Source organism: Arachis stenosperma, chromosome 10 (genome assembly GCF_014773155.1).
Source record: "Arachis stenosperma cultivar V10309 chromosome 10, arast.V10309.gnm1.PFL2, whole genome shotgun sequence".
Taxonomy (NCBI): Eukaryota; Viridiplantae; Streptophyta; class Magnoliopsida; order Fabales; family Fabaceae; genus Arachis; species Arachis stenosperma.
Window position 1 is genome coordinate 131,770,621 of NC_080386.1, and position 23,673 is coordinate 131,794,293.

At 31.2% G+C, this 23,673-nt stretch overlaps 2 protein-coding genes across 4 annotated transcripts; one reads left to right on the forward strand and one right to left on the reverse strand.

Moving 5' to 3' along the window:
• The first annotated feature begins 2,897 nt into the window (after window positions 1-2,897).
• On the forward strand, window positions 2,898-10,189 carry LOC130955798 (E3 ubiquitin protein ligase RIN2). 2 transcript variants are annotated; one of them, XM_057882770.1, is made up of 12 exons: window positions 2,898-3,057; window positions 3,276-3,353; window positions 4,904-4,990; window positions 5,090-5,211; window positions 6,166-6,262; window positions 6,374-6,479; window positions 7,549-7,706; window positions 7,804-7,941; window positions 8,029-8,096; window positions 8,180-8,410; window positions 9,325-9,703; window positions 9,833-10,189. In XM_057882770.1, the coding sequence occupies exons 2-12, from the start codon at window positions 3,279-3,281 to the stop codon at window positions 9,887-9,889; spliced, it is 1,518 nt and encodes a 505-aa protein (XP_057738753.1). In that variant the 5' UTR covers window positions 2,898-3,057; window positions 3,276-3,278; the 3' UTR covers window positions 9,890-10,189. The 2 variants fall into 2 exon arrangements, with proteins under 2 accessions (XP_057738753.1, XP_057738752.1); XM_057882769.1 differs by having other exon boundaries at window positions 2,933-3,146.
• A 2,377-nt stretch (window positions 10,190-12,566) lies between these two features.
• LOC130955061 (U-box domain-containing protein 35-like) lies at window positions 12,567-19,641 on the reverse strand. Of its 2 annotated transcripts, none has more exons than XM_057881838.1 (10): window positions 19,406-19,641; window positions 18,363-18,594; window positions 17,572-17,693; window positions 17,372-17,493; window positions 16,733-16,923; window positions 16,038-16,360; window positions 15,554-15,655; window positions 14,999-15,427; window positions 13,538-14,290; window positions 12,567-13,356 (listed from the first exon to the last, which is right to left on the reverse strand). In XM_057881838.1, exons 2-10 carry the CDS (start codon window positions 18,559-18,561, stop codon window positions 13,180-13,182), a joined length of 2,418 nt encoding a protein of 805 aa, XP_057737821.1. In that variant the 5' UTR covers window positions 18,562-18,594; window positions 19,406-19,641; the 3' UTR covers window positions 12,567-13,179. The 2 variants fall into 2 exon arrangements, with proteins under 2 accessions (XP_057737821.1, XP_057737822.1); XM_057881839.1 differs by having other exon boundaries at window positions 18,387-18,594; window positions 19,406-19,423.
• Window positions 19,642-23,673: the final 4,032 nt, after the last annotated feature.

Below are 23,673 nucleotides of genomic sequence, written 5' to 3' on the forward strand. Positions count from 1 at the left end.
TGATCAATTAGATCATCAAATGAAATTGGAAAATTAATATAATTGTTATCTCGTTTAAGAAAAAAAAAAGACTGTATGATACAAAAATTAAAAATCAAAGACTATAGCCACCTCGAAATGGCTTGATATGGGAAGGAAAGGAAAGGATCCGATTCATCTAAAATTGTATTGTTATTTAAAAAAAAAATATACCATTAATTACCATTAGATTAAGATAGTGAGATTCATATATAATAAATGTTATAAATTTAAAGGTGATTAAAGTATCACTTTACCATTTTACTATCATTATTACTTTAGAAAATCTTTTTTTGAAAGAAAAATATCGGTCTTCTCCATCTAACATCATCTCAATGAACAGTATGTTTATTTTGTATTTTTATTTTATTTTTTATTTTTTTTATAAAATTCTAAAAATAAAAAATGAAACATAAATCAAATGTAACTTCTCAAAGGAGTTTAAGGTTGCAAATTCTACTATGTTTGCAAAATCTTGCTTGGGATGTTTTTCTACAATGTATTGGATAAACTTATTATTATTTCGTATTTGTCAATGACTAATTTCTGATATCATGTAGCATGATTATTTTCTTTCTTAACTGCGAATAAGTATTTTTGAAGAGAATAATTAAGTACAAGGTATCAATTTTAATTTAGTAAATATTTGATAATTTTTTAGGATAAATTACCCATTTAAATTTAGTCCGGTTTTAATATTATTTATTTATCTTATTTTGATTTTTTATTCAAAATATCTTTATACAAATCAGTCTTATATATAACAATTTAGTATAGGTGCATAGTATATAAAAACATCTTAAAATAATTTACTATGCACCTATATTAGATCGTTTTAAGTCAGAACAATTTGTATAAGAAAATTTTACATACGAAAATTAAAACAAGATAGATGAGTAATATTAAAACCAAATCAATTAAAATTAGTGATTTATTCAATTTTTTATTTACAAATTATTTTTTAACTTATATTTTAGAATTTAAGAGTATAGAATTAAGATGTATGATTTAAAATTTAAAATTAAAAAAATTGATTAATATTGACTAAAAAAAATTGACTCCCTAATTGAACTCTTTTAAAAAATATATTATATGTGAGTTGTTATTTTAATTTTAATTTTATCTATAACATAATTTTCTCCATATATGTCCAAATTGAAAAATCATATATTTATTTTATATTTAAATAAAAAATCTCTTAGATAATCCAAAATGGCTCCATATTTGGCATGAATATTACTCATTAATTACTTGTTATGTAGCTTTTGAAATCTTAAAAAATATTATATTCCTATGATCATCTAATAGTTCTTTTTTTTTTCTCTGAAAAAATTTATTCTCCCCTAGATCTATCTTGATGTGAATGCTAATCGAAGAAACCCCAAACCTCATTTCCACACTGTCATCCTAGATCAATTTAATCAGGTTCTTTCCCTGTTCATTTTGTTAATTTACCAGAATAGTGGTTATGAATTTATCCATTTTGGGTAAAAAATTTGTTTTCCTCATCATCAATTACCTTGTGATGTTTTCAATTGATTTGGGTTTTCATTGATATTGGTTTCTTAGATTTATTTATTTACATGTTATGAAAATTCAATAATCTTTTTAGAAACCTCGAAATTAAAATAGAGGATGTGCTATAATATATTGACGAGGAAGGTGAATTAATTTCCCTATTTTTTTTTCTTTTCTCCAAAAATGCATACGTGAATGTTAGAAAATGTAACATTTGATTTGGCTGCAAAAATTTGAAATTAGTTTCTTCTTCAACTTTGCAATTTTTTTTAATTAAAAAAAGTGTAGCATTATTGTAGCTAACTATTTTTTTTTCCTTTTCTTTCTAATAGGTTGTATATATATATGGAGAGCTATGTTGGAAATAAAAATTGTGAGAAATAGTGATGGTGTGTTTTAATAATAAGTTGATTTTGAAATGGTGCATTATGGTGTGTTATAATACCAATGGCTTTGAGGATCATAGCAATTTCTGGGGTTTCTACAGTGTTAAGCTTTATTGCTTTGCACTTCTGCTCAGAATTTTCACTATACAAACTCATTTCTGATGGAATAATTAACTTAGACAATAATAATAATATTAATATTAATAGTAATAATACCAAGATTGATGAGTTGCCTTTTGATTTTTCCACCACCATTGGGTTGTTGGCGAATTGCTTCATCAATGTTTTCATTCTTATCAATCTTTGTCTCAAGGTCAGTCTCTTCTTTTACTTGTTTTTTTTTTAACGTTTAGATTTTTATTTTCTTAGAATAGTAGCAAGTGCTAGTAATATTAAGTATTCGCAGATTTAATATAAGAATTTAATTTTGATATATTGTCAGTATAAAATAATTTTATAAAATATTTTTATATATGTATTTAATTACGTAAATTAATATTTAAATTAATTTTTAATTTTTTTATCAAATATATAATAGTTTTAAGTCAATTTTTTGATAGGACTCACTAATAAAAAATAAAAAAATATAAAAAGTCAATAAAATATTTATACAATGTGTATAATTGAAGTTTAGGGATATCCGATTCAGTAGTAGAGATATAACTATTAGTGTTATCTTTTTTTATCAATTTAAGCTTTTGGGTTGAGTGGTTTCATGACATGGTATTAGAATTCTAAATCCAAAAAATCTAGAGTTTAATCTTTAATAAAATAACCTGTTATACACATTGTACAAATATTCTATTAGCGCGTCAAAAGAATATTGAATTGGCACATGAACTTAGACGCACAATAGTTCAGTGTTCACGTGTGTGAGAATGAAAAAACAGTCCTGGCCTAAAAATCCAAAACTGCGTCCCTAATCCCTTAATAAAAATATAGATTGATTTTAGGTAATTACTCTCATTTTTTTCCTGTCGAGGACTAAATTGTAAATATGATAAAAACAAATACGCAATAAGCATCCTCTCCTCTGAAGCAAAGATCGTGAGCTTCCTCCTTTCTTTCTCTCCTTCCTTCTTTCTTTGAATATCAACACATTCGGTGTATGCCGTGGCCACTGCCTTCAGTTTAGGTCAATCCTCTTTTCCCTCGCTAACTCAATTTCGCTCCTAATTCCATCTCTACTTCCCACTCCGTACTTAGTTCCTCAATTTTGTGATGGTCAGTTATGATTAATTCATCTTTTTATTTCATTTCTGTAACTAATCGGTGCTGTTACGCTGTGTCTGATTTCGTCGGTGATTTTTTTTTGTTTCTGACTTTTTTTGTTGTTGTTGTTGTTACTTGCAGGCTATGTTCTTCACGGAGTTGTATTCTTCTGAAACGCGTAAACTAATTGAACGACTCGTTAATTATATTATTTATAAGGTTATTCAGATTCTCTCTGTTTATTCAGCTTATGAATTGTGTTGTTATGATATGCATCGAATTGTTCCTTTGTTTTAGATTTTCATGTTTGTATAGATGATCCGAAGGTTGAATTCTTCATTAGATTTCAACTCCTCCGTTAGCATAACATACAAAATTTTCTTTCCATTGATACTTGAGAGTGAATACTAGGCTCCTACTAATTGGTGTTAGAATCCCGATGTTTGGATCCCTAAATAGATATGAATAAGATGGAATGTGGGAGTGAGGGGAAGAATTGGAGTTTTTGGCACGGGAAGAACATTCTAGTATTTGAAGGATAGGGTTTTTTTCTTATATGTGGTCCATCTAGGTGGACTGGTGGAGCATGAAGGAACTGCATATTTGAGATGGTACTACCAGTGGTAGATGCTCTAGATGACTAGACTTATGGTTTGTATCAACGTTTGAAGTGTCACAGTCCTCGATTTCTACTTGATGTGAGGTTGTAGCTTTTGATTGGATAATGAAATACAATGAAGGTTTGATGAAAAGAAAAGCATCACATGTAGGACAAGAAGTGAATTGAACATGAAAGAAACATGTCTTACAATTTTGAAGTCAAGAAGGTTGTACAGGAGGCAAAGACAAAAAGGATTGGAGATGATGATCATCTCCAACCTGAAAGGGATTTTATCGTGGGAGATTTAATAACCAGTTTGCTAAGAAAATGGTAAGGGGATATAGTTAATGGAGTGGAACCAGCTTTGAAGATCCAGGAAAAGGAGAATCTTGATTTGACAAAGTAGTAAAGATGATGGGTAAACTAATTATATTGGGGCAAAGTTTGAGATAATATTAGAGTGGTATTTCGCACATGAAACAACGGTGTAAGGGACGCCTGCTAGTCAAGTCGTGGATATAGAAAAAGAAACTTACATATGGCAAAAATGGGAATGAGAAAGTTAGTTGGTGATAGGACTAGGTTGAGGTAGTGGGACTATCAGGGGAAGATGTGACTTGCGGTAGTGTGACTAACAGGGGTCATTGGTGAACATCAGCAATGGACATGGAAAATCTACCCATGGTTGTGATGGATGGGAGAGTGTAGTTTTTGATGCAGTGGAAGTTATGGCTTTTGTGGAGGATCCAAAAAGGAGGTTGAGGTTCCGAGTATGTGTCTCTTTCTCTGTGAACCTAGTTTCCATTGTCTAGAGGACTTGAGCTCAATGTTGTGTTTATCCCTTTTTCACTTTGTCCATTTTTTAGCATTCTGCATCAAGTCAACAGTGTATATGCTGTCAAGTGTCGACACCAATTTTAACTGCTGCACCTTGCATAGGTTTGTGGTTTAAATAAGAACGTGCATAGTTTGAAAAATACGTAATTAGTGCTAGCTATTTCCTTAGACTCAAATTGTTCCAATATCAGATTGTGACAATATGGAGGTAGTTGAATTGGGCTACCCACATTATGAAAAGCATTTATATAACTTACGAATTGTGAGAACTTGATAAGTCTTATATCTGTCACTGCTTAAGTGTTATTTATTCATGATGGTGGATGAACAGGGGACATTTCTACCACTGATTGTGCCACCGACAGTATATCAGGCTGGTCTTTGGTCAACATGGTTGACTGTGCTCTGTTCTTTAAAGGTATGGTCTGTTTTATCAGAGATGAAACGTAAATAAGTCCATTGACTTTTGTTAAATGCAAACAAAAACAGAATGTCATTCACTTGTTATGTTGCTTAGATGTTTCAAGCTTTGGCTAGAGATCGTTTGGAGCGGCTGAATGCATCTCCATCTGTGACACCTTGGACATATCTTCGTGTATATTCAGCATTGTTATTCGTTTTCTTCATTGATGTTTTCTGGTATTCTTTTCTTTCTGCACCTCTAGAACGATATTCTTGTTCATAGTATCACCATGGTTGTGATGATTGTCATGATTAACGTTAATTACAAGAATGTTGGTTCTTTAACACCCTTGTTATTAGGAGGGTATTGGTAGCAATGAGGCATTTGAGGAGTGAGGACAGCATTTTACATTTAATTGATCATATAAATGGAAAATTAACTTGCATGAATTGCTCAATTGTTTATCAAATCTAAAGTCATTCATGGTTCCTCTTGGTAGGTAATCATGGCAGAGTACCTTGGTAGAGTTGGTCTTTATTGTGATTATGAATTTCCTATGCTGCATCTTTTGACAGATCCATCAGCATCTCCATATTTTGTACTCACTGCCATGCTTTGACTGCTCATGTTTCTTTTTTGTTGAGGCATAATAGACTATGGAATGCTTGGTTGAAGGTGTTAGTTCTATGTTTCAAGGATGTAACATACGGATAGGGAATCTCTTATTAACCATTAAGAAAAAGGAAAGTGGGGGATGAATCAGTAATAGTTGGGTTGGTTGTAGTAGGAATTGATAGAACGTTACAACTGAAGGTTAATTTAAATTTTGTTACAAGGGAAACTCTACTAGGAGAATTTGGTTATGAATAGGATGAGTGAATCTTTACTGCAGGTATATATATATATATATATATATATATATATATATATATATATATATATATTAATGTTGCTTCTTGGATTTGCATCGTGATAAAATCCTGGTTCTAGTCTCTTAATATATATTTCTGTGGAGCCAACAATCTACAGTTCATGCTTTTCTTGTCTGGATTTGTAGTATGATTATTCTGCCCTTGGAGCCATTTTAGATATAATTTCCATGAATGCTAAACCAAGTACTATTAACATCATTATTGTAATTTTATTGCTTTAAGAATGCTCCTGACGCTTTTTTTTTTAAATTCTCCTAGGATAAGGTTTTGTGTGTCGGTATATAGAAGCGATCCATCCTCTCTGCATCTGTTACTATTCTTTGAGCCATTAAGTATTGCTTTTGAGACCCTACAGGTATTACTACTTAGTATGTATCACGGCAGATTTGGGATTCACTCATCTAGTTTCTGATGTTTGCAGTGGCTATTGGTGTAATGATACTGTTTTGTGCATTTCGTAATGTAGGCCATTTTGGTGCATGGATTTCAGTTCCTTGACATATGGCTTCCTCATTCAGCTTGCAACAGCAGTGATTGCCAAATGCCTAAATTGTTTAATACACTAACAGCAGGTAGTTTTGATTTAAATTTGATTTTTAAACTTCTAATAATGCATCTACATGATTGCAGTCATCCTGATTTTGCTTCTTTCTATTTTAAACAAAATATTGGATCTCTGATTCACATCTTGGATGTTCTAATTATATGACTAATTTGCAATGTTATTAAGTTGGTATCTTCTTTACCTTGCTTTTCCTTATTTTATTGTTTATGATAACAAAGCATTAATGTTACCACTTTGTCCAAACAAGAATATTTTGGCTTTTCGCTACTAGGAGACCAATCATTAGGATGATCTATACAAGGACAGACACTGGAAAATGGGTCGAAGAGTAACCCTGTCTCACAGAAACTTGCTTTTGAAAGTCTATCTTCAAATTTGCGAGAATTATTCTCCAATCAGGTAGGCCAAACCATGGTGTATATGGCACATTGCTACAGATGTCATTAGAAGAGGACTGAGATGAAGGAGAGGAGATTTGAGATAGGTGTGGCTGTAGTTGGAATAGGTACAGAGGAGGTAGGACTGGTGGCATGGGATGTGGATGAAGGAGTGGAGCGGGAAGAGGGAGATGTATCAGGTTATGGGACTGGATTTGGGAATGTGGCTGTTGAAAGTGCATATTCGTGAAACACTATCTTTTGAAATAAAAAGTGACCATTTGGATGTAGACAATTTAACCCTTTGTGGTGGAGGTTTTATCTCAGAAATTTGCACTCAGAGGAGTGAAAATGATATTTTTTTTTTCATATTTATCCCTCCTTTACATACATCTTACTAACTTCTAGGCACCTGACACCTCTTTTATCTTAATTAGAGTTGATGGATATGTCTTGCCTCCACTCATTCATTTATATTTTTTATTTTTTTATTTCCTCTGGTTCAGAATATTTAGTTCTATTTCTTATTTTTATTTTTATTGTTGTTGCTGTCCATATAAATGGTTGAAATAGGTAAAATAATCCTGTTATTGTGAAATTTTTTTGTCCTTACCTTCTTGAATATCTATTGTTTACCTTTCAACTTTTTGTTTTTTGTGAATGTAGTTCTAGTTTCCTTATTAAGTGGTGCATCTGCAGGTGTCTTACTGGAATGGAAGGGAACTCTTATTCGGAACTTCGGGTTTTTCCTCGATATGGCAACATTTTTAATGGCACTTGGCCATTACCTGTACATATGGCGTCTTCATGGGATGGCTTTTCATCTAGTAGACGCAGTGTTGTTCCTAAACATACGGGTAAATATGTAATTCTTAATCCTGCATCAATTCTACTTATGAAAATATGACATTTACTAATAATTCTTTTTGTATCTGTTTGTCTTGTTCTGATCAGGCATTGCTTGGTGCAATTATAAATCGTATAAAAAGCTTCCATAGGTTAAGGATAGCTCTAGGAGCACTTAATGCTGCTCTTCCTGATGCGACAGATGAGGAGTTAAGAGCATACGATGATGAATGCGCTATTTGTAGAGTATGCGAATTTGTCACCTCTTACTCTTGGGGTTATCTTTGTTTTGGTTATACATGTTAATGGCATTTTATTTTGGGTTAATGTTAGGAATCCATGGCTAAGGCAAAAAGGTTAAACTGCAATCACCTTTTCCATCTTGCATGTTTGAGATCTTGGTATGCTTTGGTTGAATTTTTTATTTCTGTTTTCTATTTGGTTGAGTTTTGCTAGATACTATTGTTTGCTAAATTGATTTCAGGTTGGATCAAGGCCTGACTGAAATGTATACTTGTCCCACATGCCGAAAGCCTCTTTTTCCAGGCCGGTCAGAAAATGAAACAAGCTCCAATGTCGGGGGAATATCTAGTGACGAGCAACTGGTACGCAATACAAATGCAGGACTGGATCGGCAAAACTCTGCTAGAAATACCATGCCTGCAGTATTGTATCCCAATCATATACCAAACTCGGCAGACAATGTCCCTTGGAGGTTTATATCTTCACTCAGTGCTTTGTGGTCTTCTATTTCTGTTACTTCTGGCTGTTATTTATTGTTAGGGTTTTGCTTTGCTAATAACTAATAAGTCTCTTAAGATACTTGTTAAGAATTCAAAAGTAATTTTTTTTAAATAGAAAAGAGAAGGTTCTGATCTTTTCAATGATATTAAATGCACAGAATGTCAACAAGTTGTTTTCTCTTTTTAAAAAAAAAAATAAGAAAACTATTTTTTTTATTCATAACAAGTTTCACTTGTTAGCAAAATCCTTATTGTTAAAGTGTGAGTTCTGAACTGTTAAATCTGTGTTAATGGATGCATTCATTTAGAATATTGAAGCTCCCTATTTTTTGTCATAATATTACTATAATTTTTTTTATACAATATTTTTTCAAGGAATTTATCATGCAGAAGACAAAATGATATAAATTCTTTATGGCCCCAGATATTAGTATCGTTAGTAATTCCCAGTCCCATGTAACGTTATGTACCTGTTAGGAAGGGTAGAGAGTGGGCTGGTGTCAAAGGGGACATAATTGTTATTGAGTAAAGTATAGGTGAGGATGAGTTTTGGAACTAATAGGAGAGAGAATGTTCGAGGGGAGAGATATTGGGAGGGGAATATCCCAGAATGGGAATTGGTATCTGGGAGAGCAGCTGGATCTCTTTAATACCTAACTTCCTTTTTTTCACCTTTGTAATGCAAAGACAGATTTCTCAGCGTGTTCATTTGTCTCCATTGGGAGTAATACAAACACATCTGTGTGATTCAATCTCTTTATTGAACATCTTTCTTCTGGATATTATGCATGAAAAGGAAAATAATGGTTCATAATCCTTTAGTTTTTACTTACAAACTCGGTGTATGATGCACTACTTTTTGCTGAGTTAAGTTCTACTTATTTAGGGGTGCAGGACTGGACTCAGGCTGGTTGCATTCTTGGCCAAATCAGGGTATTGATGGAGCTGGTCCATCATCTACAACAATCAGAACGGTTGGATTAGGAAGAGTTCAAATGATGATGAGGCAGCTAACATCTGTGGGAGAAACCTATGCCCAGGGTGCCTTTGAAGATGCTTCCTGGGGCCTCTGGCCTATTAATCCCTCCCAGGCTTCTTCTAGTAATCCTACCGTTTCTGTTGGTGAGAGGCCATCAGGAGGATCAGGTAGCTTACATAGAAGAAGTGGTTCACAATCTGCAAATGATAATATGGCTAATATTCTTGCTATGGCCGAAACTGTTCGGGAGGTTTTACCTCATATTCCAGATGACATAATATTCCAGGTATTTTTATTTCATTTGTCTTTTCTTTTTATTGGGGGCAATATATTATGTGATTGCATCATGAAATAATTTCCAATTGTGTAAAGACTTGTATGAGCATACAAAATGACAGTTAGTTTGATACTGCAGGACTTGCAGAGAACAAACTCTGTCACAGTTACTGTGAATAATCTTCTTCAAATGTAATGTATATTGGTATTTGAGTCAAGGATTTTGAAGAATCAAGTGGAACTTCAAGATGTTGCTCTTGAAATGTCCCTAGAGTGGCACAGGCTTCATTTTATGTATATATTATTAGCAAATTTAACCTGTTATCCAAAGATAGTTGAGGAAATGTGTTCATCCTGGATTTGTAGCAAAATAAATGTGGTATATGTTCATGTGTTGCGCAAGTTCTCTCTCAATTTTAAGGCTGATGTACCACTGAGGATGCTGTAATTTTTCTTACCGTTTAATCCTGGCAGAGACAATATCCTTAAACAGTAATCTGTTTTAACTGAATTTCAATGGGCAAGACATCGGAATTTAATAATAATAATAATAATAATAATAATAATCTACTATATATTTACTATATTTAAATAGGAATTGGAGAGATTTGGTGTCTAAATGTCCTTTCCGGTATTAACCCTCAATCTCCCACTAGATTATGCAGTATCTTTTTAAAGGATAAAAAAGAGAGTAATATTGATGTATTGTGTCTATTTGTTAAAAATAAATAAATAATATGTGAATAGAAAAGCTACTAGGATGGCAAGAAAATATTGTAAATTCATGCTACGAGAACAAAGTTTTCGGGCACATAGATAGTTGTTGTCATTCATTTGACAATGTCTGCAACTCAAGAACCAATGAGTCATAGTTTACACGGTATTCTGTCTCCTCCCTATTTCAAAGGTCTTGGGTTTAAGTCCTACCAGCTGCAACCGAGAAGAAAAAATTAAAAAATTGGTAAGTATATGAGAAATGTGTTGGTGTGTATTGTGTACCTAGGATTGGGGGTTGTCCAATCCATTAACCAAAAAAAAAAAAGAATCAAGAGGATAAAGTATACATCTCATTTTTATGTAAGAGTGTAATTTACCTTCAAATCAAGATAGTAATTCTCATTATAAAAGTTACAAATTTAAGGTTTGTTTGGATTTATTTCTAAAAGATCTTTTTTGAGTGATATTTTTAAAATATATTTAAAAAAATAAAATTAATTTTGCATTTAGATGTTTCATGAAAATTATGCTTTTAACTATCGATTATGTCTGAGTACAATAAAACAAAGTATCAATTTGTATATTTATTATGTTAAAACATCTATTTTAACATTAAAAAAATATTTTGAAAAAAAATTATGAGAATTATATCTTTTTAAAAGATGTTTTTTATTTTTTTAATATTTTTTAAAATTTTGCTTAAAAAATTTACCAAGCACACAAATTTAAAATAAGATCTTTTTTCTAAAAGAATATTTTTCTTATTATTTAATGGAATTCAAATGCATAATGGTAATTTTTTTGGTGACTCGACAAGAAAGAAAAGAAAACAAAGAAAACAAAAGGGAGAGGAAGGCTTCCTAAAAACCAGCAGCCCTCCCAAGGCTCCAACAAGTCAACAACTCAGTTTGGGAGATATTATTCACTGCCAAACTTTGTCATAGCATTGGCAACATGGTTGGCTGATCTCAGAATTATTTTGACATTAGCTCTCCATTTCCAAGTCAAAATATCATGAATTTTAGAAACCAAATTATGATCAGCACTTTGGATATTAATAAAACGGTCTTGGATTAGGAGAAAAGCTTCCAAATAATCTGTCTCACAAAAAATGTGCCAGTACCCTGCCTCCCAAGGCAAAAATAATCTCTTCCAAATAGCAAAAAGCTCACAACGAAGAACCGTTCCTAGCAGCAAAATCCCAATACAACCACCTTGCCAGGCACCATTCGAGTTTCTTGATAATACAACCAAAGCCAGCACAATCGTCATGGATACTAGCATCACTTTTAATCTTAAACATCCCCTCAGGAGGAGGAGACCAAGATGAGCTCGGGCAAGATAAATGGACACTGTTAAACTTAGTGAACAAAGATTTTAATTCCTTATCAGATGCTGAGATTAATGATAGTACTTTATTAAAAAGCCAAGAATTTATAGAATTGAAAACATCATTATTTCTGTCTCTCCAAATCCACCAAAGACTATAGAAAAAAAGAGTAGTATTGACATTTTTTCATTTAAATATCCACTGTTTAAAAGGATTAACAGTGAATATCATTAAGCTGTGAAGTTTGCCAAAGATAATCACACAAACAATGAAGGATAGTTTCTGAAGCTAGAGAGCAACATGGGCATAAATCAGAAGAAAAAAGTCCACAATAATATCTAAAAACAGCAGTTAGAAAGCATTAATGGTGATTAACTATGTACTTTGTTATTTTATAATTTTTCTCACTTAAGGGAATCTTTTTTTCATACTCCTTAACCATTTGTGATTAATTAAACTAAGGTGGTGAGAAAAAAAATCAATAGAAAATTATCATTTTAAAAATGTTAGGATGTTTGATAAATTTTTTTAATTTTTGTTTTTAAAAACTATAATTTTTTTTAAAAGGATATTTTTACTTTAATAGAGAATTGTTTTAACATAATAAATAAACAAAAAAGATATTTTTATATTGTGTCAAAAAATATTAATAGATAAAAAATACTTTTACATAAGATTTTCAAATATCAAATTATTTTTTTAAAAATCACTTTTAAAAAAAAATATTTTTAGAAAACTCACCTAAACAAATTCTATATACAACGAATCAAATCAATTACAAATGTCACCTCAATTAACTCTGAAAAATAAGACCGGATGATCCATATAGCAAACAGGAAAACTCGCCCATGGTAGATAAATATTTCCTCAAAATCATGATCCATGAGTTAGACTTCTTAGAGTTAATACAAGTTATTACAGCAAGAATAAATACCAAAAAGAAGTGAAGACTAGATCAACTACATTCAAGATGTACAAAAAGAGAGAATAGACTGAAAATCTTCCTATCATCCTATCATCCTAGCTACTGCCCTTTAATGTTCACAGCATAGAGCATGTTTCTTCCACCATCTCTTGGTTGTTGAGTTAAGGTTCCTTCCCTTACAGATAATCATTTGCCACTTCCTTTGCTAGAGAAAAGCCGATTACACCTATGAAGTGTTCTTTCCACTGAAGCTTTCTTTTTCTTATGTTCTTATCTTTCTTGCTAAGTACTGAGAGTTAGGCTGACTTGGTCTTAACTCAAGAGGTTGAGTAAGTTCGAGTGCCACTTGCAAATAATGCTCCCTAAATTAACCAAATAGCAAGCTTTGGGTGGTAGACAAACAATTTGCATCTAAGACTCGTCACATATCATACAAGAACCTTTTTATGCAAGCTACACAAGAGAAACAAATGAATTGAATACTAACAATGAGAAAGATAATGCTGCATCATATTTATTGAGACTTCCATTCCATAATTGCTGACAGGAGAGTGTAATTAGGAATTAGATGCTTGTGTGGTAAGGCCATATTTGTCATTGGTGATTTGTCATTCTCTTGAAACCACTTTTCAATTGCTTTACGATCATACGAATATCCATCCGCAGCAACACAAGGATCATCCATCACATCCTGCATGAAATGAAACATATTTTGAAAATTAACATGATGGTTGAAAAAGTCATGCAGAGGTAAGATCATGCAGGTAACTCCTTAATAAAATTTTTTTATTTATAGAAGTAATACAAGAGTGGAAGGATCTGAATCAATTAAAATAAATCGAATGCTATCATTATGATGTACTTAAAACTACCTGAAGTATTGGACAGATAAAGTGATTGGGAGGTCTGGATCTAACAAATACTATTGAAGGAGATTGTTGAGTCCTATCAGCAATTTCTTTCAATCTCTCTAGTGTAGGAAGAACTTGATCTTTCAAATCAGGCCGGTCTATTCGCCGAAGTTCAGCACAGCTCAGTCCTAATTGAGCTAATTCTAATGTCTCTTGAAATGGCCAACTTCCTGCCTCTGGATCCAATATATCCGTCAACTTCCCGGCACCAATTGCTGTTTCAACCACATGAGTAATTCCTATGGCTGGTTTTGCAGTCAATAACTGTAATATAACTATTCCCAAAGCATAAACATCTGATTTTGGTGATATCAATCCATTTCTTTGATACTCAGGGTCTATGTAGCAGAGTGTCCCAACAGGCTCAGTGTCCTTGTACATGGTGGATAAATTATCTGACTGAAGCATTGTCGAAAGGCCAATATCACCAATCTTGCTGACAAGGTTACGACCAAGAAGGATGTTCGCTGGCTTCAAATCACGATGGATGATTGGTTTTGGCTTCGAACTGTGAAGAAAGGATAGAGCTGATGCAACTTCCCATGCTATTCGATACCTCTCAAACCATGGAATAGGGGTGGCATTGTTTTTCCGGAGTAATCTATCGTCCAAGTTACCATTCTCCATATATTCATACACAAGGCATCCATGCTCAGGACATGCACCAAGAAGAAGAAGCAAGTTTGGATGACGAGTTCTGCTAAGTATCTCAAGCTGGAAACATAGGGAAGACATATATTAGTGCTGTTGTGAGGTTAAATCTAATTCATACTCATTATTTGATGTTCTATTTCTTTGACTATTGTTATTATAATTATTCATGATTATGTTGACAGTTATGCAGATATTAGGATTATCTTATCTATCCACTCTCTATTATTGATTTTCCAGTTTTTCTCCTTTCATTTTCTTGTTGCAGATTTGCTTTCCTTTTTAAATGCATATTATCTAAGTTTATGAGTTTAAAATCATTGAAAGAAGCATTTTTCACTTTTGGACTCATTGATTGCTTTACAACTACAGGAATCTCAATTTCAGTGTTTGAAAGGAACAGAACCAAATTCTTCTAAGGGGATACAAGCAATTAGCGAAAATGTAGGGACCTAGATCGGTGTTTGAAAATTTAACACTTTAAAAAGCAAGTTGTGCATATACCCACTTGATGGGAAGTTTTGAAAGACATCTAGCTGTTGGGATTAATTTCTTTTTGGTTTTTAAATTCTGGTATGAAGGTAGGATTTGTTACTTAACAAAGGATATGACAAGATTCTGTTTGAGAGTAGTTTAGACATAGAAGAGTTCATCTCTGTTCTTTCTTCTCTGGCTATATAGTTTGTATTTTGCTTCTTTTGAATGATAAGAGTGAAAACTTTCTACAATGAAAATTATTTTGCATAACCATTATATGTATAGTTTCCATACCTCTTGCTGGAATTGCTTGCTATTGTGGCCCCTATTAGGGTGAAGAACTTTAACAGCAACAGTTGTATGATACAAACTGCACTTGTACACCTTTCCATATGCTCCCATTCCAATTTTCAAATCTTCAGAGAATGATGAGGTAGCGGACACTATTTCATCCCAAGCAAACTTTCGGTACAACGGCGTGGAACCAGTAATAGCATCCTCCAGCTTTTCTTTATCTTTAGCTGCACGGATAGCCTTCAACTCTGCTTCTTTTCTTTCTGCAGCTTCTCTTTCAGCACACTCTTTCAAATATTCCGCTTCTCTTGCCGCAGCTTCATATTTCTCTCTTTCATGTCTTGCCAATTCTTTGGCCATTTCCTCCTTAGCAAGAATCTCCTTCAGTTTCATGGATTCTTCTGATCGCCTCTTGCTGAGGTCATTCAACTGTTCAGAGCAATAAAGGATATTAGTTAGTCCACTTGATAATAGTAGTCGAAAGAATTTGATTTCAAGAAAGAACCGGAGCCATGAGAGGGTCTGGGTTTCCATAAACAAGCTAATAGATATTACCTTTCGTGATGCATCTATGCTTTCGCTTTGAGCTAATGCATGCATTCCTTGGGCGTGTCTTAGTTCAATTCTCAACTTTTCCAGCTCAAGGTTAACATTTTCCTGATAAATGACCGCACAAAAAAAAAAAATCACTTGCAAAAGGATTTTGCTGAAGCAACAACTACAAAAGTATAAAATATTCTCATATGCAGCATAAGGGCCTTGAGCAGCTGAGCACATATTTGACGAAAGAGCAAACAGATTTGCATATGCATGAAATATGATATGCACAAGGACTATAATTCTAGTCAGATTGTAGTTGCCGGGAGTCTAACGATAACATGAGAACCACATACTATGTGAATTATTTGCTCCTAGTTTTTGTTCAAACTAAACATATATCTGATAGTACTAATCAAGAAGGTACTGTCACTTAAGTATGAGCTGGAAATAATACAAGAAGTGAGATTTCCTCAAGTTAAAGTATTAAAATTTTGATTACCTGCCTATTAGGTGAAGGATGTTCAATTGCTAATGGTTCCTCCTTGGCAGAATTTTGATCAAAATTCAAAGATTCGGTATCAGATATAACGCTTTTGTAACTAGAGGAACGATTCAAAGCATAATCAATATCAGAGTTTCTGGAAGAAGTTGAAGTAATGTTCTCTCTCCCAAAATCTAGAGATCGACCTCTAGAATGATTAGTTTCAATTAAACCAGTACTTGTCTTCAATAATGTCTGATTTATACTTGAAAGAGCTTGGAATCGCTGTGTAGTTAAGGAAGATGAATGCGAAGGAGCATATGATGCAAGCGAGCCAGTGTCTGTATACATCCAAGGAAAGGACAAAAGGTAAGTATTTTTGCTAAGGGAAGTAAAATTGGACCAGTTATATATATTCTCTTTGTTAAAATATAGTAAATCTCGATTTTGTTCCCTTCAAAATTTTTTCGTTTATTTAAGTCCAAACATTTAACAATTATTCAGATCTAATGACTACAAAAAATTCATTTTAATTTAGATGCAAAACTTTTTACAAAGTATTTGGTTAACTTACCTTCCAAGAAGCTCAAATTACTACTTTAAAGGACTTAACTGAATTATCATAAATCTTTTAGGCTCTTACTTAAATTTAACATATTACTTACTTTGTACATGATATTCTGCTGATACAACAATACAACTTACTACTATACCTGTCTGAGAGGTTGAAGTGTAATTTGATGAGCTGCTGGAGGAAAAACTGGTTCCACTAGTGTCATCGATAATGCTATCATCAACTTGTATGTCTGATGGTCGTATGGACAGTTTTCCTTTCGATGTAGCATAGACTGTACAAAATCTTGGAGTGCATACTGAGATTTTTGCAGATATACCCTTATGTTTACTGAAAGCAATATTTCAGTAAAAGGAAGGTTATGATCAGACGGAGAAAAAGAGACAGAGAGACTAGGTAAAGATAGACATCTTATTTCTCCGTGTTTCAAACCAAAACTACTTTCAAATGAAGGGGAAATTATATATCCAAATTTGATCATTGCAAAGCATTTGTGACAGCTTAAGATTTTCAAATGACTGGTTTTCTTGAGAATCAAATACTACATGATATTTGCAATGCAATAGTTAAAAAATGACAAAAGTATCATTTTTGCTTAATGCTTCCTTTTACAAAAGGCCATATCACATTTGGTTTAACTAGTTACTTGGTTAGTGAATAATGAAAAAAAATGAGAAGGTTGATTGATTTTGTTTCAACTGGTGAAGTACCTTGTTTTCATAATTCAACAGAGTGATTAACAACTATTGCATAATACATTAATTGTTTGAATAAATACCTGGTAAATATGCTACGAGATGATGCTCCAACGACGAGTTTGGTTATAGCACCCTTAGCTACTTCCTCTGCTACTGCACTTGCCACGTCATCTGATTCAATCACCACGATATCTGCATGGACCTGGATCAACGGTATAAGAAATATAGAACCAATTTTGAATTCATCATTCTAGTTAATCTCTATGAACTAATTTCTTACCTTTCTCTGCTCACACATTCTTTTGAAAGGTAGAAGCTTTTGATTTGTCTGCCACTCCACTTCCTTTCTGAAAGCGTTTGCTACATCGGTACGCACTTGTGAAATAGGAATCACATTTCCCACTGGAAGTTCAAAAAAACAAGAACCAACTATGCATTAGCAACTCATCACATGTGAAACAATAGAGAAGGTCACATAAGTTACTCTTTTTTGTATTCAATAAAAAAAAATATGTTAGTTACTGCTTCCAGTTGATATCTTTAGTAGTAGAAAAAGATGATGAGATTAAGATACAGGGCCAAAATATGTTTTCATCATTTTATCATGTTAGTGAAAAGCAATTCAAGTGTAGAATTCTCGTGAGGCACAAAGCAAGACTACTAACAAGAACACTCATTGAACATTTAACCAACAGATCAAATCCTTGCAGCTTTTCAGAGGATACACGTACACTAGAATTCAGCAAAAGTGATGCATATATAAAGATGGCCTAAATTCAGAGATAAAAACACCATGAACTTGTTCCTCAGGACAAAGTTGTAAGTCATAGTGTTATCAATATCATTGATTAGAAGTATCTTAACATAATAAGAAAATATAAAGACAGTAAAGCCTAAACCAACTAGGTAGAATTAGCCGTATGGATCAGACTAATTGCCATATGGTGTCCCGTCTGATCAATACTCATAATCCATATTTGATATTTACATTGAAAATATTTGGAAAGTTTGAAAGCATAAAATTGTTTCATAATTCTAGAATACAACGAAAACAGGAAGCACATATATTACTTGGTGTTGGAACTCCTTTTATACCGGGATGGACGTGTATCAGCTTGAAGACAATCATACCCTCAGGAACAAACTTATTCAGTGCCCACTGTACCACAAATTTGCTTTTCTTGTTACCCTTAATTGCTAGAGCAACAATGGATGAAGGCGAATGCTCAGATATACTATTTTCATCTGCCTTATCTTGAATCCTTTCCATATTGTGTTACCAACGTCAAAGACAATGAATTCTCTGGAAATAAAAACACAAATTTGAATGCTTAACCAGAATAGAAGAAATTAATTTAGTGGAAGCCTCTAAGAAAAAGGATGCTCAGTATTGTAATATTAAAAAAGATAAAAATAAACAAACAAAAGTTCAAGCAAACTTTCAGAAATTGCAACACCAACTTTTCAAACAACCCTATTCATTGTTACAAAAAACCTCATCAATGAACAAGGGACCAAGAACCTGGATACATAGCACATTTTAAGCTCCAAATTCAAATAATCAAAAGAGTAAACAACCAATTTTAGCTCCTAAAAGAATAATCCGCCGAAAATTTCGCCATGGAAAGAAAGAAATACAAGCATGGTCTTCCAAATATGAAAAACATTTGACAAAATTCCCTTTCTTCTTCTACTTAGCTTATATTTTGGAGCATTTTATCAGATAGTATGTATCTTTAAGGAGGAGTCATGGCTTGTTTCTTTCTTTTTGGACTAAATTGTCAATATCACAATAATTTAGATATTAAATTGGTGATTTACCCTAAAAATGAAAAATTCTTCTTTTTCTCCCTTGGAATGCAGGGAATATCCAATTACCACTGTTTTCAATTCAAGCCGAAATCAATGAAGCCACATGCTACACATAATTCATAATTTCTATGGGGAAATGAAAACTATTAAGATCCAACAATCATGTTAAGAATACAGAGTACAAAGAAATTGAAGAAGATTCTGAACTAACCAATCAAAACAAACAGCTACTGCTAAGTTGAAACATTGAATGACAAAAAAAAAATAAAAAATTGAAAAGCAATGAAGTGTTTGCCTCAAACCTTAGCTTATGAATCTTATCTGAAATGAAAGTTTCCGCATTTCACCACTCAGATTCTGAAACAAAAGGTTTTAATTAAACGTGGAACACTGCAAAACGTGAACTTAACCACGCCTAGAAGAAGCGTTGACCGTTGAGTCAATGACCTCAAAACGCAAACTTTTTTTTTTCCTTTTTTTCTAGAATTTTGCTAACAAGTATTTTAAATTTCTTTTTTATCATTCTTGAAAATAGAAAAGTTTTTATTGGAAAAATAAATGAGATTTTGAAATTTTCATTTTTTATAAATAGAGTTCAGCTAAACATTTAAATTTTATATTTTTTTAATAAAAAAAATTTCTTCATTTATAATTTTAATGTATTAATTAAACTCTTTACATAAATTTGTTTTATCTATATAAGTCTAAGGTCATAAAAAAATTTACATAAATAATTAATCATATATTATCATATTAATAAAAATAATTATTTAAATACATAAATCTAATTAAATAATTATGTTAAATTTTTAGAATATAATATTAAAATTAAACTTGTTTTAATAGGGTATTTAATATTTACTATTTAGTAATTGAAAATTTGAAATTGATTAAACAACAACTTGTAATCATGAATTGACGGCAGAGAATTTTTTAAATAAATTTTAGTTTGGGATTCTAATTTTCAAAGCATTTTCTTGTCTGGAATGTGTCTAGTCAAAGAAGAAAAAAAAAGAAGGAGCCGTCAGAAGCAATAACCACCAACCATAAATTAGTTTATTGGTGGATTTCGTGGATATTTCCATTATATAAACCCTGGAAGTTGTTAAATAATTACAAAAATAAAAAAATAAGTAAATAAGACAAAACGGTAACAAATTGCCAAGTTGGTTTGGTTCTAGAATTTAAGAAAAAAAAAATATGAATGAACTGGTGTCATAATCTTGGTGGTAGCGAGAAGTAAACAGGTTGTTACAAAATCTGAATTTTTAATTAGATTTAATTAATTTGTATCTTAAGAATATATTTTAAAAATATAATAATAATTTTTTTTAAATATTTTTAATATAAAAAAATTAATTTTTATATTTTATGATATATTTAATTTATATTTTTAGGACACAAATTAGTAATTTTTTTTTAATTTTGTGAATGGGGACCACTTATCTAAGTTCACGAGGTGTTAAATTTCGTTCATTAAAATTTTGGGACCCACCATTGGTGTCATCACAAGATATGAGATTTCTTGGGTCCCACGTTACTTAATAATAATCACTTGATATTATAGAAAGTTTCGATTTTCTTTCCAACTGGGTTGAAAATTTTAGGAATTTATATTTTTCTATTTAAACTATTTATGAATTAATAATAGAGATATATATATAATTATATGTGAATGATTCACATTCATATATATTCAAACAAATCAATGCATAGAACACAGAGGTGTTTTTATTATAGAGGAGGAAAAAACAGATCCACATATTTATTTTCTCTTATCCTCTTTATTTAAGGGGTACATGGTCGGATGAAGTTGGGTTTGATAAAATCTAAACTCGATTCAAAATATACATTGGGTTTATTTATTAGATCCAAACTCGACTCTAGACTTAATAAAATCAATACATTTTTTTGCCACAATTATATCAGGTGAAAATCGAGTCGTTAACATTACATTACGTTGATACTTTTTTGTAAACTAGCATATAAAAATATCCAAATTTTCAAGATTCCAACCATTATTTAACATGATAAAATTCACTTAGAAAAATATAACAAGAACCAACCCTTCTTTAAAATTAAAGCATAACTACAATCAATACTAAAGCAAAACCACAATCAATGCTAATATTGTCTAATAATACCAAATATTTAAATCAATACAAATAATACAATATTATGCATTAGTCTAAAGTCTTATGCATTCTAAACATAAAACATTAACTTATAGTCTTATAATGACTAATAACACAAAATATTAAGGTTTACAATACTTAAATTCCACATAAAAATAGTCATGATCCATCACTAATAACACAAAATATTAATTGTGTATGATGACCGAGCCACCAGGCCGACTTCGGGTGACCCGAGTCATGACCCGACCCGACCCAAAAATAATTACCGGGTCTATATTTGAGACCCTTACCAACTCTAAACCCGATAAAATCACACCAAATTAGCCCCTAAAGTATTTGGGACCGAGCCAAGCCTTCGAGTCGGATCGAGTCTATGCACCCCTATTTTATTCTATATATGTGTACAATATGTTTGCAAACAATCACTTAATTATATTTGTGATTTAATTAAGAGTTAACGCTTATTTTGGTACATGAAGTTTAACTTGATAATAAATTTGGTTTCTAAATTTTAAATGTATTTAGTTTTATTATCGTCAACCAAATTTGATTATTTAGTCACTGATTTAGTTAATAGATTATTTATGTATGTAATTAATTGTCAGGTGTTGCTTTTGCAGTTTAATAGATAACTCGTGATTTTAAGATCTAAAATTCAATTTAATCTACTCTCCAAAAACTTAATTTGATCTCTCAATTAATTAAATTTTATGGACGTAGATTCCCCAGTTTAATTTTTCTATCATGGGCTAAATTAATCAGACATTTTTAATGTAATGATAGCTAATTATCTTTAGGTTATACCAAATTAATTTGGGTTAATTAAGTAATTAGTTCATTTATTCGTGTGTTAGAGGATTCGAATCTTGATTTGTACATGTAATAATTTATTGGCCAATATTAAATTCGTAAATAATAAAGTTCTGATTCATAATATATTACTTATTGACCTGTAAAACTGAAAAATACCGTCGTGAGAATAAAAAAAATCTTTAGGCTATGATTGTTTGTTGTTCGGCCATTAACTCCTCGAAAATGTTCTAGCTTTACAAAAGGGCAACAAAACTATGAGATTTGACATAATTGTGTTTTCATGGACAAATCTAGAGGTTGTGAAATTGTTGGGCTATCTATGCGTTTGTAGAACATAAATCTAGGAGATTGCTTCTGAGGATAATGTCTCAAATATCTTTTATACATATGTATTTATATATTTATGTTAATAATTAATTTTAATGTACGTATAACATAATTAACTTACTTTAGATAAATTAGAAGAGGTGATACCAAATTTATAAAATAAAATAATAATATTATGTGTATACAAAAATTAGATAATCAATAAATTAATTATTTATATAAAATATCTATTAAAAATAATTAAATAATATATATTTATATATTAATATATAATGATTAATTTGATAACTAATTTTTTTTTGTGTATATATATCAAAATTAAATTTTATTAATAGTTGTTAGATCTATGTGAGCAAGTGTAAATTAACTGAACATTTTTATTTACACGTTTCACTCTTTGTATATCAATAGTTTTCCCTCATATATTTATTTTCTATTTCTATTTCCTTGTGATTAGGCCTAGATATTGCTATGATGTAACTAGCAATTAGCATGCTTAAATTAAACGTTTTAATCCATTTATATAGTATGCTTATATATTAATTTATTCCAATTCCCATTAGTATGTTTTGACATAAACCCCGTCAATAATCAATGTATTGGAAAATTAAATTTTCCTACAACGTTTTTAAACTTAATTTAAATCTTCTAAATTTTAGATTTTTATTTTAGAAAATAAAATTAAATATTTTTTTTTATATTTTTTTTTTGTCACACCTATAAAATAAATGGTGATAAATCTTACTTTATCCTCCAAAATAAGTTTTAAAATTTAGAAGATCCAAATCCTTTGAAACTTAATTAAAAGAACCGTAAGAGATTATTAGCTCTTAAAATCTATATTATTAGTGAAAAATTTTTTATTTTTTATTTAATAAATATAAAATAAATATATTTAAATTTATATTTTTAATATTTTTTAAATTTATAATTTTAACATATATTTTTAAAACACAAGATAAATATCTCATAACAATTAATAAATTGAGCTGATTTAATTTAATCAGTTTTCAGCATGTGTGTCGGTGCACATGTGCATGCTTATTATCAAATTAAAAGCAATAATATTGTCGATTTAAAAATTACAATTTTTACTCTTATTCCTTAATTTTCATAATAAATCACCAATTCACCATCACTAGATTTGTTAACAAGTATTAAGTAAGTAATAACCTAGAGATTTTTCTTCTTTTATTTATTTATTTATTTTTTTCATTCTACCCGAAACTAAGCTATTTTTATCAAGAAAAGCATGGGAGCAGGAACATACATAACATTAGTGTTTTTCACTT

Excerpts from the sequence above, each read along its gene's own strand:
- LOC130955798 (XM_057882769.1), top strand. Across the intron at positions 3,354-4,903 it reads TTAATTATATTATTTATAAG|GGGACATTTCTACCACTGAT; the intron begins GTTATTCAGATT and ends GTGGATGAACAG. Across the intron at positions 7,707-7,803 it reads TGTTGTTCCTAAACATACGG|GCATTGCTTGGTGCAATTAT; the intron begins GTAAATATGTAA and ends TGTTCTGATCAG.
- LOC130955061 (XM_057881838.1), bottom strand. The coding sequence starts at position 18,561 with ATGGAAAGGATTCAAGATAAGGCAGATGAAAATAGTATATCTGAGCAT. Across the intron at positions 17,494-17,571 it reads GAATGTGTGAGCAGAGAAAG|GTCCATGCAGATATCGTGGT; the intron begins GTAAGAAATTAG and ends CCGTTGATCCAG. Across the intron at positions 15,428-15,553 it reads GCATAGATGCATCACGAAAG|TTGAATGACCTCAGCAAGAG; the intron begins GTAATATCTATT and ends TGCTCTGAACAG.